This window comes from Pelobates fuscus, chromosome 2 (genome assembly GCF_036172605.1).
Source record: "Pelobates fuscus isolate aPelFus1 chromosome 2, aPelFus1.pri, whole genome shotgun sequence".
NCBI lineage: Eukaryota > Metazoa > Chordata > Amphibia > Anura > Pelobatidae > Pelobates > Pelobates fuscus.
Genome location: NC_086318.1, coordinates 170,128,081 through 170,141,120, shown reverse-complemented (window position 1 = coordinate 170,141,120; position 13,040 = coordinate 170,128,081). Strand labels below are relative to the sequence as shown.

At 36.0% G+C, this 13,040-nt stretch overlaps 1 protein-coding gene across 3 annotated transcripts in view; it reads left to right on the top strand.

The window, feature by feature from the left end:
• The window catches only part of DST (dystonin), a 592,252-nt gene that overhangs the window by 227,048 nt on the left and 352,164 nt on the right, over positions 1 to 13,040 (top strand). For all 3 annotated transcript variants that reach the window (XM_063442942.1, XM_063442944.1, XM_063442945.1), the window contains 2 exons: positions 6,897 to 6,974; positions 12,641 to 12,733. In XM_063442942.1, coding sequence (XP_063299012.1) covers positions 6,897 to 6,974; positions 12,641 to 12,733 — 171 coding nt within the window. The remainder of the gene's footprint in view (positions 1 to 6,896; positions 6,975 to 12,640; positions 12,734 to 13,040) is intronic.

Below are 13,040 nucleotides of genomic sequence, written 5' to 3'. Positions count from 1 at the left end.
CAGGTGGTGGCTGTTTAAAAAAAAAAAAAAAATAGAAAACATGAAGGAGACTTGATTTAACCCCTTAACACCATTACGGCATTCTATGCCGCCACGGCTTTAAAGGGCTTTAAAGCCGTTGCGGCGGCATAGAACGCCGCAATGGCAAAGTCCCTGGAGGTCCGGCGTACTCACCTCCGCCGCGATCCTCTTCTGGAGGGCTGCCTGACAGCCCAGGCAGCCCTCCCCCGGCAAATGAGGCCCCCGGGGGCCATGTGATCGCTCTCAAAGAGCGATCACATGGCCCCCTATAGCTGGCTGTGGATCAGCCAGCAGGGGGGCTGTCTGAAATATCAGACAGTCCCCCTGCTGGTAGGTAGTGTAAAAAAAAAAATATTAGACATGTTATAAAATAAATTAAATGCATTTTTATATATATAATATATGTATATAAATTATATATATAATATATATACATATTATATATATGTAACGTCATACGTAATGTATTTTAATATTAATATTAGTATATATATTAGTATTAAAATACACTTAGAATGACATTACATGTATATATATTATATATAATAGACATATACACATATATTATATATATATACGTATAATTACAATAATAAATAAATACAATAATTAAATAAATAAAATATTGAAACAAAATTTAAAATAAATTATATATTCATATGTAATTTCATTCTAACTGTATTTTGTTATTAATATATATATATATATATATATATATATATATATATATATATATATATATATATATATTGGTAACAAAATACACTTAGAATGACATTCTATATATATCTATCTATATATAAAATACGAATATCCGGAAATATATATATATAGAGATAAATACATATAATTACATAAAAGATTACATTAGTATACACGTAGAATTTAAATACCTATAAATGCATATATATTAAGATTCTACGTGTATATTTAAGTAATTGTGTAACATAATTATGTCATTTGATTAATTAAAATTTGATTGACATGCCTGACAACACAGGGAGAAAGTGCAGAGAATTTAATTCGCAAGCACTATATTTGACCCTGTAACTCTCCAAGACACCATAAAACCTGTACATAGGGGGTACTGTTTTACTCGGGAGACTTCGCTGAACTCAAATATTAGTGTTTAAAACTGGTAAATTGTATTACAACGATTATATTTTAAGTAAAAGTGAAGTTTTTTGCATTTTTTACAAACAAACGGCACTTTTATGGACTATATTATTGTTATAATATGTTTTACTGTTTGAAAACACTAATATTTGTGTTTAGTGAAGTCTCTCGAGAATAACAGTACCCCCCATGTACAGGTTTTATGGTGTTTTGGAGAGTTAGAGAGTCACATATAAGGCTTGCATTTAATTTATTTGACATTTACATTTGCCAGATAGTTATGTTGCCTTTGAGACCGTATGGTAGCCCAGGAATAAGAATTACCCCCATGATGGCATACCATTTGCAAAAGTAGACAACCCAAGGCATTGCAAATGGGGTATGTCCAGTCATTTTTAGTAGCCACTTAGTCACAAAAACTGGCCAAAAGCAAAAAAACTAATATTTGGCCAGTGTTTGTGACTAAGTGGCTACTAAAAAAGACTAAACATACCCCACGTTCAATACCTTGGGTTGTCTACTTTTTCAAATGGCATGCCATTATAGGGGTAATTCTCATTCCTGGGCTACCACACCGTCTCAAAGGTAACATTACTAATCTGGCAAATTTCAATTTGAAAATGGAACGTTCTATATTTAACCCTGTAACTTTCCAAAACACCATAAAACCTGTTAATGGGGGGTACTGTTGTACTCGTGAGACATCGCTGATTACAAATATGTGCATTTTTTTGCAGTAAAACCTAACAGTATTATGACATTTAAAGCTAAAATGTGAGGCGGAACTACAAATTTTAAAAATAAAATTCAAATTTCTCACAGTTTTTAAAATTTTATTCATAATAAATTATTTTTCATATATAAATATTTTATATGAAATGAAAGCCCTGTTTCTCCTGAACAAAATGATATATAATAAGTGTGGGTGCATTTAATATGAAAGAGGTGAATTACGGTTGAACAGACATATAGCGCAAATTACTGTTTTTGTTTACGTTTTGTTTTGATCAGAACGTGTACTATTGACTCCGTCCTGAAAGGGGTTAACCAGCCCCCAACCATAGGCAGCAGTTATTGGCTATGTAAAAATCCACACTTCCAACTAAGGGTTTCGTATACGGGTGTAATAATAACAATTGGGGGGTGGACATATACCATTCTCCACACCCTTAAATGGTACGGCCTTTCTAACAGTTAGGACCTTTAACCCTAGTTGCTTGGGAATTCCAAGTGCCTAACCACCACCCCTTCCAAAAAAATTATAGTGGGGACCCTACTATTTTAGATACAGTAACTGTAAATTAAAAAAAAAATCATACTTGCCTTCAGAAGTCTTCTTTTTTCTTAAATCTTATTCTTCATCTCCTCATAAGGCCCAATAAAAAGCAATTATCCAAACCAGAAAAAAAGTTACAAAAGAAATCCAAACCATGTCACAAAAAAGTGAGTGTTCTGTGCAGATTGAGCTTTGAAGGCGGAAAGAGCTTTTTTAAAAGGCTTTCCATGCTTTCAGATGTAAGTATTGCACGCTGATTGGTTGGGGAGATGTCGACCCCATTTCTTTATTTTTAAATAGCTACCACCCACCACCCAAGAATGGGGGCAGAAGTGAAACTAGGATGGAGTGCTATGATTAGCAATAACTGGTCTAGGACTTATATGCATTTTTGCCCTATAACTATTAATACAATCCAAAGATTTAAAAAAAAATGATGTCCTAACATTGGTCCTTTACTTTACGTGTTGAGCACAATTCTTAAAATTCTTTGCCGGGTATGCAAAGCAGGTAGACAATTATGAGAACTTCACCCCAACAGCTGGGTGCCCAAGAGTAAGCAAGGCTAGACTTCCTGCAGTTATTAGGTTACTTTGTGTAATTAGTTTTGTTTAGTTTTTTGCCTTTTTTGTCTGTTTTTATAGACATTGTTTCCCAGGAAGAATACATTGTGATCTCTTTCATTATCATGTTCTGGGGTTATAATTTACCAAATGCTAGAACTCCTTTGAGGCCAAACATTTAAAGTGATAGAAAAGTTATATATTAATGTAAACATAAGTATTAAATAAAATTCTATACTTTCTGCAAAGAATATTTTCTCTATTTGTGTTACCTTTGTTAAAGGAACAGTAATTATAAAATATACATGTTGCTCAGTTACAAGCAGTTGTGCTTCCACACATATCTATTATTACTGACCAACCTGCGACACTCCAAAGAGCAGACATTTTGGATAAGGCTTACACTGATCAGCCACAATGTTAAAATCACTGACAGGTGATTTGAATAACATTGATTACATCTTCACAAGGGGTGGGATATATTAGGTAGCAAGTAAACAGCCCTTGAATTTCATGTGTTGGAAACAGGAAACATGGACAAGTGAAAAGATCTGTGTGACTTTGACAAGGGCCAAATAGTGATGGCTAGACAATTTGGTAGAGCATCTCCACAATGTCAAATCTTATGGTGTGTTCCCAGTATGCAGTGGTTAGTACTTACCTAAGGAAGGACAACTAGTGAACTGGTGTCAGGGTCATGGGCACCTAGGGCTCATTGATGCATGTGAGTAGCGAAGGATAGCCAGTCTGGCCCAATCACACAAAATAGCTACTGTAGTTTAAATTGCTGAAAAATGTAATGCTAGCCATGATAGTAAGGTGTCAGAACAGCTGCAGACCAGCCAGAGTGCCATTGATTACCCATTCAATTGGGATTTTAGCATAAGAACTGGACCGTGGAGGAATAAAAGAAGGTTGCCTGGTCTGATGAATCACATTTTCTTTTAGATGAGGTGGATGGCCAGGTGCCTGTGCATCATTTTCCGGGGAAGAGATGGCCTCAGGATGTACTATGGGAAGAAGGCAGGTTGGGTGATGCAATGTTATGCTCTGGGCATTGTTCTGCTTGGGAAACTTGGGTCCTGGCATTCATGTGGATGTCACTTTGACATGAACCATCTACCTAGACATTGTTGCAAATCACGTACACCCTTTTATGCGGCAGTGTTTCCTGATGGCAGTGGCCTCCTTCATAAGGATAATGCACCCTGCCACACTACAAAAATGATGAAGTGAAGGTTTGAGTAGCATGACAAAGAGTTCAAGGTGTTGCCTTGACCTTCAAAGTCCCCAGATCTCAACCCAATCGATCATCTGTGGGATGTGCTGAAACAACATGTCCAATCCATGGAGACCCCCCTGACAACTTGCAGGACTTAAATGATCTCCTGCTAGTGTGTTAGTGCCAGATACCACAGGACAAATTCAAAGGTCCTGTGGAGTCCATGCCTTGACGCATCAGAGCTGTTTTGACCGCACAAGGAGTCCTACATGATAATTTGCAGGTGGTTTTAATATTGTGGCTGATCAGTGTATGTCTTCATTTCTACTGAGCTTAAATAACATTCTTTTTACTCTTTTTTTTGTGCTGAGCTAATATAATATGTACAGCCTCAAAAAAAAAAGGAAAAATTAAGATTTTCGCGGTAACTATTAAAAACATTAAATAAACTGAAATTCTGTGGTTTTATACAAGCCACATTATTTATATTTCGGCACTGTTCCTTTAACATGCATCTCAGATCATTTGCTGTGACATAGCACATTTCCTCCAGTAAGCAATTTCCTCAGTTTATGTTTAGATGCTATCTGCTTTCACTGATCTCTTCTTCTCTTACTCTGGCAGTGCATATATTTTTTTTGATGGGGGGTGTGGGGATGGAGGAAATAAGCAATAATCATGATAAAAAAAGACAAAACCATTGGAATGCCATGTTTTCTTGAACTGTACTTTGGATATGCTATGAGAGGATTGTATCAACATTTTATTGTATCACATTTCTGTGTGTGGGTATAGTCAACGTCTGTTTCACAGGTTAGATTCCATTCATGATTCATGGCATATTTCACACTATCGGCTGCCAGAGTTGTTTTTCAATGTAACTTCGCCTCCTAGTGGCATGGACATTGCATGGACATGTGTCTGTGTTACGTGCATGGAACAAGGCGCTGAGTTAAAAATATGGAGAAATAATAAACTGATTTTCTTCTTTAAAAACATATTTTAATGTATCTCATTACCTTGCTTCATGCCATTGGTATATTTTAAAGAGACAGTAATGTTTTAGGATAGGTTTTGTTTGTGTTTAAAGCAGTTTAATTACATGTATATGGAAACAGTAAGGAAGCAGCCTATTTTTATATTTAATGTATTGGAAGGCAACATTTTATAGCCAGCAGTTGACTTCAGTAGATTCAGATATATTTGGATATTTAAAGCACAGACCATGGTTCTAAACCCAGCTGTATAGTTATTGACAAAAATGAAAACATGTTGAATTTTAAATAATTTTGTGAAATTGTTTGTCTCCTCTTATATCCCATGATACAAGACATATCTTTATATGGCTCAGAGTACTACAAAATATAAAAGCAATTGACTATAAGACAGTACTGTTTCTTTAATTGTGATACCACTATAACATTAGTGTAAATACTATTGACTAAAGTTGATAACATTAATTATATTTTCATTTTTATATTTAGAACTCTTCCCCTATGTATTATATATTAGATATTTCATATACCAGTCTTGATTTGCTGAGCTAATATGTTAATAAACCAGTATCTACTTTCTTCTGGAATGTATACATATTTAAAATTCTTGCAATTTTTCCAGGATGTGCCTATCTATTCAGTTACCAAAAGTTAATTGTGTTGCTGGTTTGTCATCATATTAGACATTGATGTTGTATTACTTTTTTTACATGTGCTTTTGCTGTGTTTTAGTTTGCTTTAGTACACTATGTAGACTAAAGTAGCTGCACTTACACTAGGTGTACACAATATTTTTATTTTCCAATATACAGTGTTTATATAATACAGATTCAGCATATGTGACATGAGCACAATTGACCGCAGGCTTGGCGAACTCACATTTCAGACCTGACAAGTATTCTTTTAGGCAATTGTCTTACATGAAAACCAGAGCTGGTTTGAACAATTCAGATTGATAAATAGCAGTTTATATATTGCTGCAGTGCAAACATTTATATCATCATAAATGGCATTATAATAGAACTTAACTGAAAACTCAGTTGGGAGATGCACAATTTTATAATAGACTTTTTACTTTCTTTTAGTATGCATAAAGATTATGAAACTATTTTCCTGTTTAGTATGCATGATGCCAAGCAACATCATAAATGAAACATTATTGAGAAAGTGTAAGCATTGTACCATATTATTTCAAAGAACATAAATGTTCAACATTAAAAAGCACACATTTAACATGATTGCTATACTCATTGTGATCCAAATGTATGATGCACTTCAAAAAATAATGTACTCATGTAGTAAATATATAGTATGTATATAGTGCCACCAGTCTACTTGATAATAAGTTAAAAACCTCTGAAAAGTGTGATTTTATTTAAATTTTTAAACGTTTATGTGGTTTTCTATTAATGACCACCTTTTAAATGTAACATTAATGCATGATGAATGTGTTTTGGTGTGGCGTTATGAAGAGTATAACAGATGCCATTCTGTACCAGAGGTGTCCAATCTTGTCCTGCCAGCTGTTGTTGTTGGCCTATGTTTCCCATGCTTCTCTGCCAGTCGTTCGTAATCTTCTGGAGGCTGGCTAAGAATTATGGAAAATGCAATTCAAGAACGGATGGAGAGACACGATTGGATCTCCCACTCTGTACTGTGTATAATGATGCAAGTTTCCTCAACATATTGTTTTTCTTTCGTAGCCACGTGAAAAAGGCAGAATGCGCTTTCATAGACTACAGAATGTACAAATTGCACTTGACTATTTGAAAAAACGACAGGTAATATTTTTACTTTCTTTATACACATTATTGTATTTTCCTGTCAAATAAGGGATGCAAATGGCATTAAATTATTATTATTATTATTATTATTATTATTATTTTAATAGTGATGATGCATTAGGATTGTTTGTTTATTGCTTGTTTATGGTTGTCTCTCAGAAATGGGATTAACTGGTAATAGAAGAATGTGAATGAGGCAGTCTATTGCCTATGCGTGAAGGGTTATACTATTAAACTTTTTACAGTTTGTTGTAATCCCTTCACACAGCACCAGGTGAGTAGCAGTGACAGATCTGTGTTGGTTGAGGCACAGACCTCTAGCCCCTCATACACTAGTTTAAAAAAGCCATAGCTCCAAATGAAGCAGCTAGCACCTTTCTTATTTAAAAAAAAAAAAAAAATTCTCGAGCAATACCTACAAATATTTAAATAGGCTTTGTTTTTTTTTTCTAATTAAAATTTTAAATTAGCATCTGCTTAATATACTTGTGCATTGAGCCATAGACTCCATTGTCCGTAATCATTTCAAATTGCCCCGTGGTCAGACTGTGCAATGCTCAGAGAAATTACAAAAAAACACGAGTTACATCTCAGACGAATGCCTCCGTTAGCATGTTAAATGTTCACGACAGTACAATTAGAAAAAGACTGAACAAGAATGGTTTGTTTGGAAGGTTTGCGAGGAGAAAGCCTCTTCTAAAATGAACATTGCAGTAAGGCTTAGCTTTGCAAACTTGCATCTGAACAAACCACAAGACTTCTGGATCAGACTAGACCAAAGAAGAGATGTGTAGCTATAAGACACAGCGCCACGTTTGGCAAAAAACAAACACAGCATATCAGCACAAACACCTTATACCAACTGTCAAGCACGGTGTTCATACCAATTGTCAAGCACGGTGGTCATACCAACTGTCAAGCAAAGAATGGCTGAAAAAGCCCAGACCTCAACCTGAAATGCTGTGGCAGGCCTTAAGAGAGCCGTGCATAAACAAATGCCATCAAACCTCAATGAACTGAAGCAACGTTGTAAAGAAGAGTGGGACAAAATTCCTCCACAACAATGCAAGAGACTGATAAAGTCATACAGAAATTGATTACTTAAATTTATTGCTGCTAAAGGTGGTTCTACAAGCTATCGAATCATAATGTGTACTTATGTTTTCACACATGTTTTCTTCATTTTGGCTTATTTTTGTTAAATAAATCATGTCACGGTGTAATATGTCATGTTGATTATCTGAGATTGTATTTACCTAGTTTTAAAATTGGTAAAGAATAAATGATTGTTATTATAAGTAAAACAATAGAAGCCAAATAGGATGTACATTCGTTTTCCCATGACTGTATATATTTTTGTTTTATTATATTATTGGCTCATTTATGGCACCATTTTTGTTTGTCAGAATAGTTTTCCCAAATATTCTTCATGGATGATATTCAGACTAGTCGAACTGGCAACTAAATAAGTTTCAGGTGTCCCAAACTATCTTTAATTTTCGGAAAAAAATATTTCTGCCAAGCTGGAGTTTTCTGCCTGCATGTGTTTATTGCTTACATACGTAAAGGAAGCATCAGAAGTATGATAAACGATGGCAATGTGACAAAATGCTTATTATATGTGTGGTTATTTCAGATTTAGTTTTCAGTTACTGCCTGAATATTTACAGCATTTTGATAAGTCTTGACACACTTTAATGTTACTGTGTCAAAAGTATTATATGAGATCTTTGAAGATAAAACTGGAAATATAAATTGGCACTTTAATATTCTAACATTTTGGACCTGTATTTATGGCAATATTGCTATACAAGCTTTACAAAAACACAGCAACCACAAAGCCCAAGCAAAGTCTATTCCAACAGTTTTATGCTGATAACTGATAAGCAATTAGACCAAAATACAGTTTTGCTCACTGCCTTAGGTCAAATGCCTAGGATGTTCTTTGGTTTAACCCCTTAAGGACCAAACTTCTGGAATAAAAGGGAATTGTGACATGTCACACATGTCATGTGTCCTTAAGGGGTTAAACCTTGGCATTCAATGTCAGAGGTTAATGCTTTCATCTGATTCTTGCAGTCAGCAATGTATTTATTTGGGGGAATAAACATAGAAACATAGTGTAGCGGAGCTCTAGTCCTAGCAGGGACTCTCCTCTACTGGTTACTCCAACATACACTCAGGGAGTAGAATACTCCAAGGGAACAGCCAAATACAGGGATATACTCCAAGAATCTCCCACCTCCTCCCCAGCAACTGGACGACACTCAGCTCTGGGGGTATAACTGATTTTAATGGAGCCACACACGGCCTTTTATGAGAATCCCCATGCAAGGAGTTTCCAATTTCACATTCCAGGGGCATTCCCCACTGGATCTGAGAGTAGACTGAGACAAAGTACACAACATAATTGCATTAACTCTCAGGTCCAGGACATGTACAAAATGAAACACCCCAAAACATACATGTCCCCATAAGGTACCCCCTTACGTCCTATATCCCTGGATAGCCTGGATCTGAGCGCCCAACATATCCAAAAAGCGCTCAGATCCCACAAACGCAGCCAAAACACCACAAGGTATAGTTTAAACCGACGGCACATGAGGCGCCTCCCCAAAAAGGTTCCATGAAATCAAGATGTGCAGTCAGTCTCTTTCTGGACTATAAACTACATGAAAAACCAATAAAAAAAACTGTTTGTGCGTACATTCATTAGGTGTATCTTGTTCGGGAGTTTGCTCCCCCCGAATGCCACTCTGTTCACCTGAATCCCCACGAATATAACGGAAGGTGGAAGTCCCAGCGGTGTTTGCACCGTTGAGTGCCCGATTTTAGTTCCATACACTCAATGACCAATGTCTCTGTTCGTACCTAAAGATGGTCTCCGCCACGTGTTCGCACATACAAATGGTGGCCACCCAGCTGACCGCTTGGAATGTTCATGTAATTGTGGTTTGTGGAGGTGTGAACAAGGGTTATTGGGGTTAACAAGCGGCACACTCCACATATGGGTGGCCTGCCGTTCGATACTTTGTTCGGTTGTCGAACAAGACAATGGTAGTAGGCCAGGAGAATGGTATTTACCGAATGTCCAGGCGAGCAGGGGAAAACCACGATAATCCAATAACAGGGGGATCTGTCCCACACAGGGACTGCAAGCACAACCATAGGGGACAACCGGGGGAGAAAGACCCGGACAGCCTATAGCAAGAATAAGGGTACCGTCCCAAGGCCCATTCCGCTACACATAGAAACATAGAATGTGACGCAAGATAAGAACCATTCTGCCCATCTAGTCTGCCCAATTTTCTAAATACTTTCATTAGTCCCTGGCCTTATCTTAAGTCTAGGATAGCCTTATGCCTATCCCACGCATGCTTAAACTCCTTCCACTGTGTTAACCTCTACCACTTCAAAAATACAATCTCCTGACACAATATAGAGAACTGTCTACAGATTAGACATCATCCAAATCTCCAAAAAGTGGAACGTGAAACAAATGCAAAACAACTATTACACTGAACTAAGTCTGCCATTTTAATGAGTTGAGTAATTTAAATCAAACAAATCTAAACCTTTATTTTGAGTCCTGATTGTTAAAAACCGAATTTGTCTAGGATCTAAATTAATTTTTGTTTGGTAATGCTAACTCTATACCAACCCCCACACTAACGCTATACCAATCATAACCCGTCCCAATGCTTTAACTAACTTAACCCTACACCGTCCTTAACCCTAAAACATATATAACCTAATACCAGCATTAAATCTTACCCTAACCCTACAGCTAACCTTACCCTAACCCTACACTACTCTTACCCCTAAATATAACATTACAATTACCCTAAGCCCACCACTAACCCTAACCATATATTTTCGGAAACTCTTTGCTGATATCAATTATGATATTAGAAAATATGTTTCTTATTTAACATATCTACTGGCCGTTTTCATAGTTACACTCAGTGTAGTTATGAATAGAGCTTTTTTCCCCAGCAGTTTACACTGTGATCATCAAAATCTGGTTGTGGCAACCTGGGTAACCCTGCGAGAGTCTATTTAGACCCTTGAGAGTCTCCATTCAGAAGTCTAAACCCCTGAAAATCCACGGCTTAGTGTGATCACTAAGATACAGTTTTGTGAGCGAAGTTAAAGGGCTCTATGCAGTGCTGACTTTTAGTGCTGCATAGAGTTCATTGGTCAATGTGTAGTGAGTGTTTAAAGAGTGGCTTGCAATGCTGACAAACAGCTGAACAATATTTAATATGAATGACACGTTAGTTAATTCTTAAACCACTTTAGTAAGGTCAGGTTTCTAAAAAAAAATCCTTAAATATTCCGCTTATATGTCCGGAAATCTATCCTTCTGTGAATGATGTGCTGCTGGTTAAATAACTGGAATGCAAAAACACAAAATTATTTAATGGATTCTGCAGATTCTCTTGTGTAATCAGAACTGTTTATCTCCCTGGTTCTTCCATCCTCATGTGTGCTCTTGGAAACATGCCTCTATAGAGTATCATGTCCAGAAAAAAAAAAAACCTTTGGGCATTCCTGCTTTCTCCTATGGCTTCCTATCTGCACTTTTCTGCTGCGATCTAGGGTCACCCCTGCACATATAACTCAGTCAGGCTAGAACTCTGTTACAATCTGCCTAAAGTGAGTGCTTGGCAAAAATTGCATCTGTCTATAGTACGCACTTTGAACAAGAAAATGAAGCAGGGGTTAACTGCTTAACAAACACTGAGAGCAAGGTTTCCCTGTTGGCTTATGCCTGTACGGTGATGGTAACTAATATGAGAAGTTAAGATGGGAACTAAGTTCCCTAGTACTCTGCCAGGGTTCTTTAATAATATGCGTATTGCTGAAGTTAATTTTAAGCAGTTAATTTTAAGCAACTTTCAAATTTAAGCCACAACAGCCAAACTCAAATTAATAGCTGAAATATATATATAAAAAAACAAACAAACAAAAAACAAACAAAAAAACTAAAAAATATGTTCCAAAAAAGAGGAATAAAAAATGTTGGATAGCCCTTTTAAACTAAGAGCATATAGCTTAAAGTGAGCAATTCCCCAAATAACAATCTGTGAACGATTAATAAAAAGAGGAAATCTAAAATACCCTTACATGTAACCAATACCAATATATATGGAAAAATCCCTTATTAGTTGCTATGGAAAATGTTGAGTGGTATGTCTACTAAATGTCTAATAAAAAAGTGAGTAGTAGACTGTTAGGTCAGATAGGGGTAATGTGCGCAGGAAAAACAAGTCCTACTGTGATCGTGCATGGTCAATAAGCTCTATCGATATCCAAGATAACTAACTCTCACTGTTAAACTGGGGATAACGTTATCCTACTAACTGTCCTAAACAAAAAAAAAACTAGAAATGATTTGGAGATTTGTTTCCAGTTTGGCTATTTTTGCTTACAAATGTATTGTTTAGTATGATTTATTATTTAACCACAAGCTCTGCATTCTGCTACTCCTGGAAAAGAAGGAATACATTGTAAATATATCAATTCTTGCTGCTCATCTATCATCATTTTCCACTTCATAGTTCAGCCCGTATGCTTTTTTCTTTGCCTGTTCTCAAAATTATGCATGTCCATGTGTTATATACATACATATATATTTATGATATTGTATTGTATTACAGGTGAAACTAGTAAACATCAGAAATGATGACATTACAGATGGGAATCCCAAATTGACTTTGGGTTTAATATGGACCATCATACTGCACTTTCAGGTAAAGCGCTTTTCAAACTTGAATTGCATTATTTCACATTTGTTATATTGATTGTATTTGCTTTTTGAAGTAGTAAAGCAAAGGGGTCCATTTGGATTCATTAAATTAAATATGCTTCAGGATTATATTTCCGTGCTGTTAGTAAACATATTTTTATTTAATTTAACTGTACTTTTCTATTATTGTATGTTGAAATTTTAAAGGTTTTTTTTTTTATCACCAGACCAGGAATTGTGAATGATAGGCCAGGACATTTGCAAAATGCAGGCATGAATATTTAAGCTGGAAAAATAATAGTTTTTTGAGA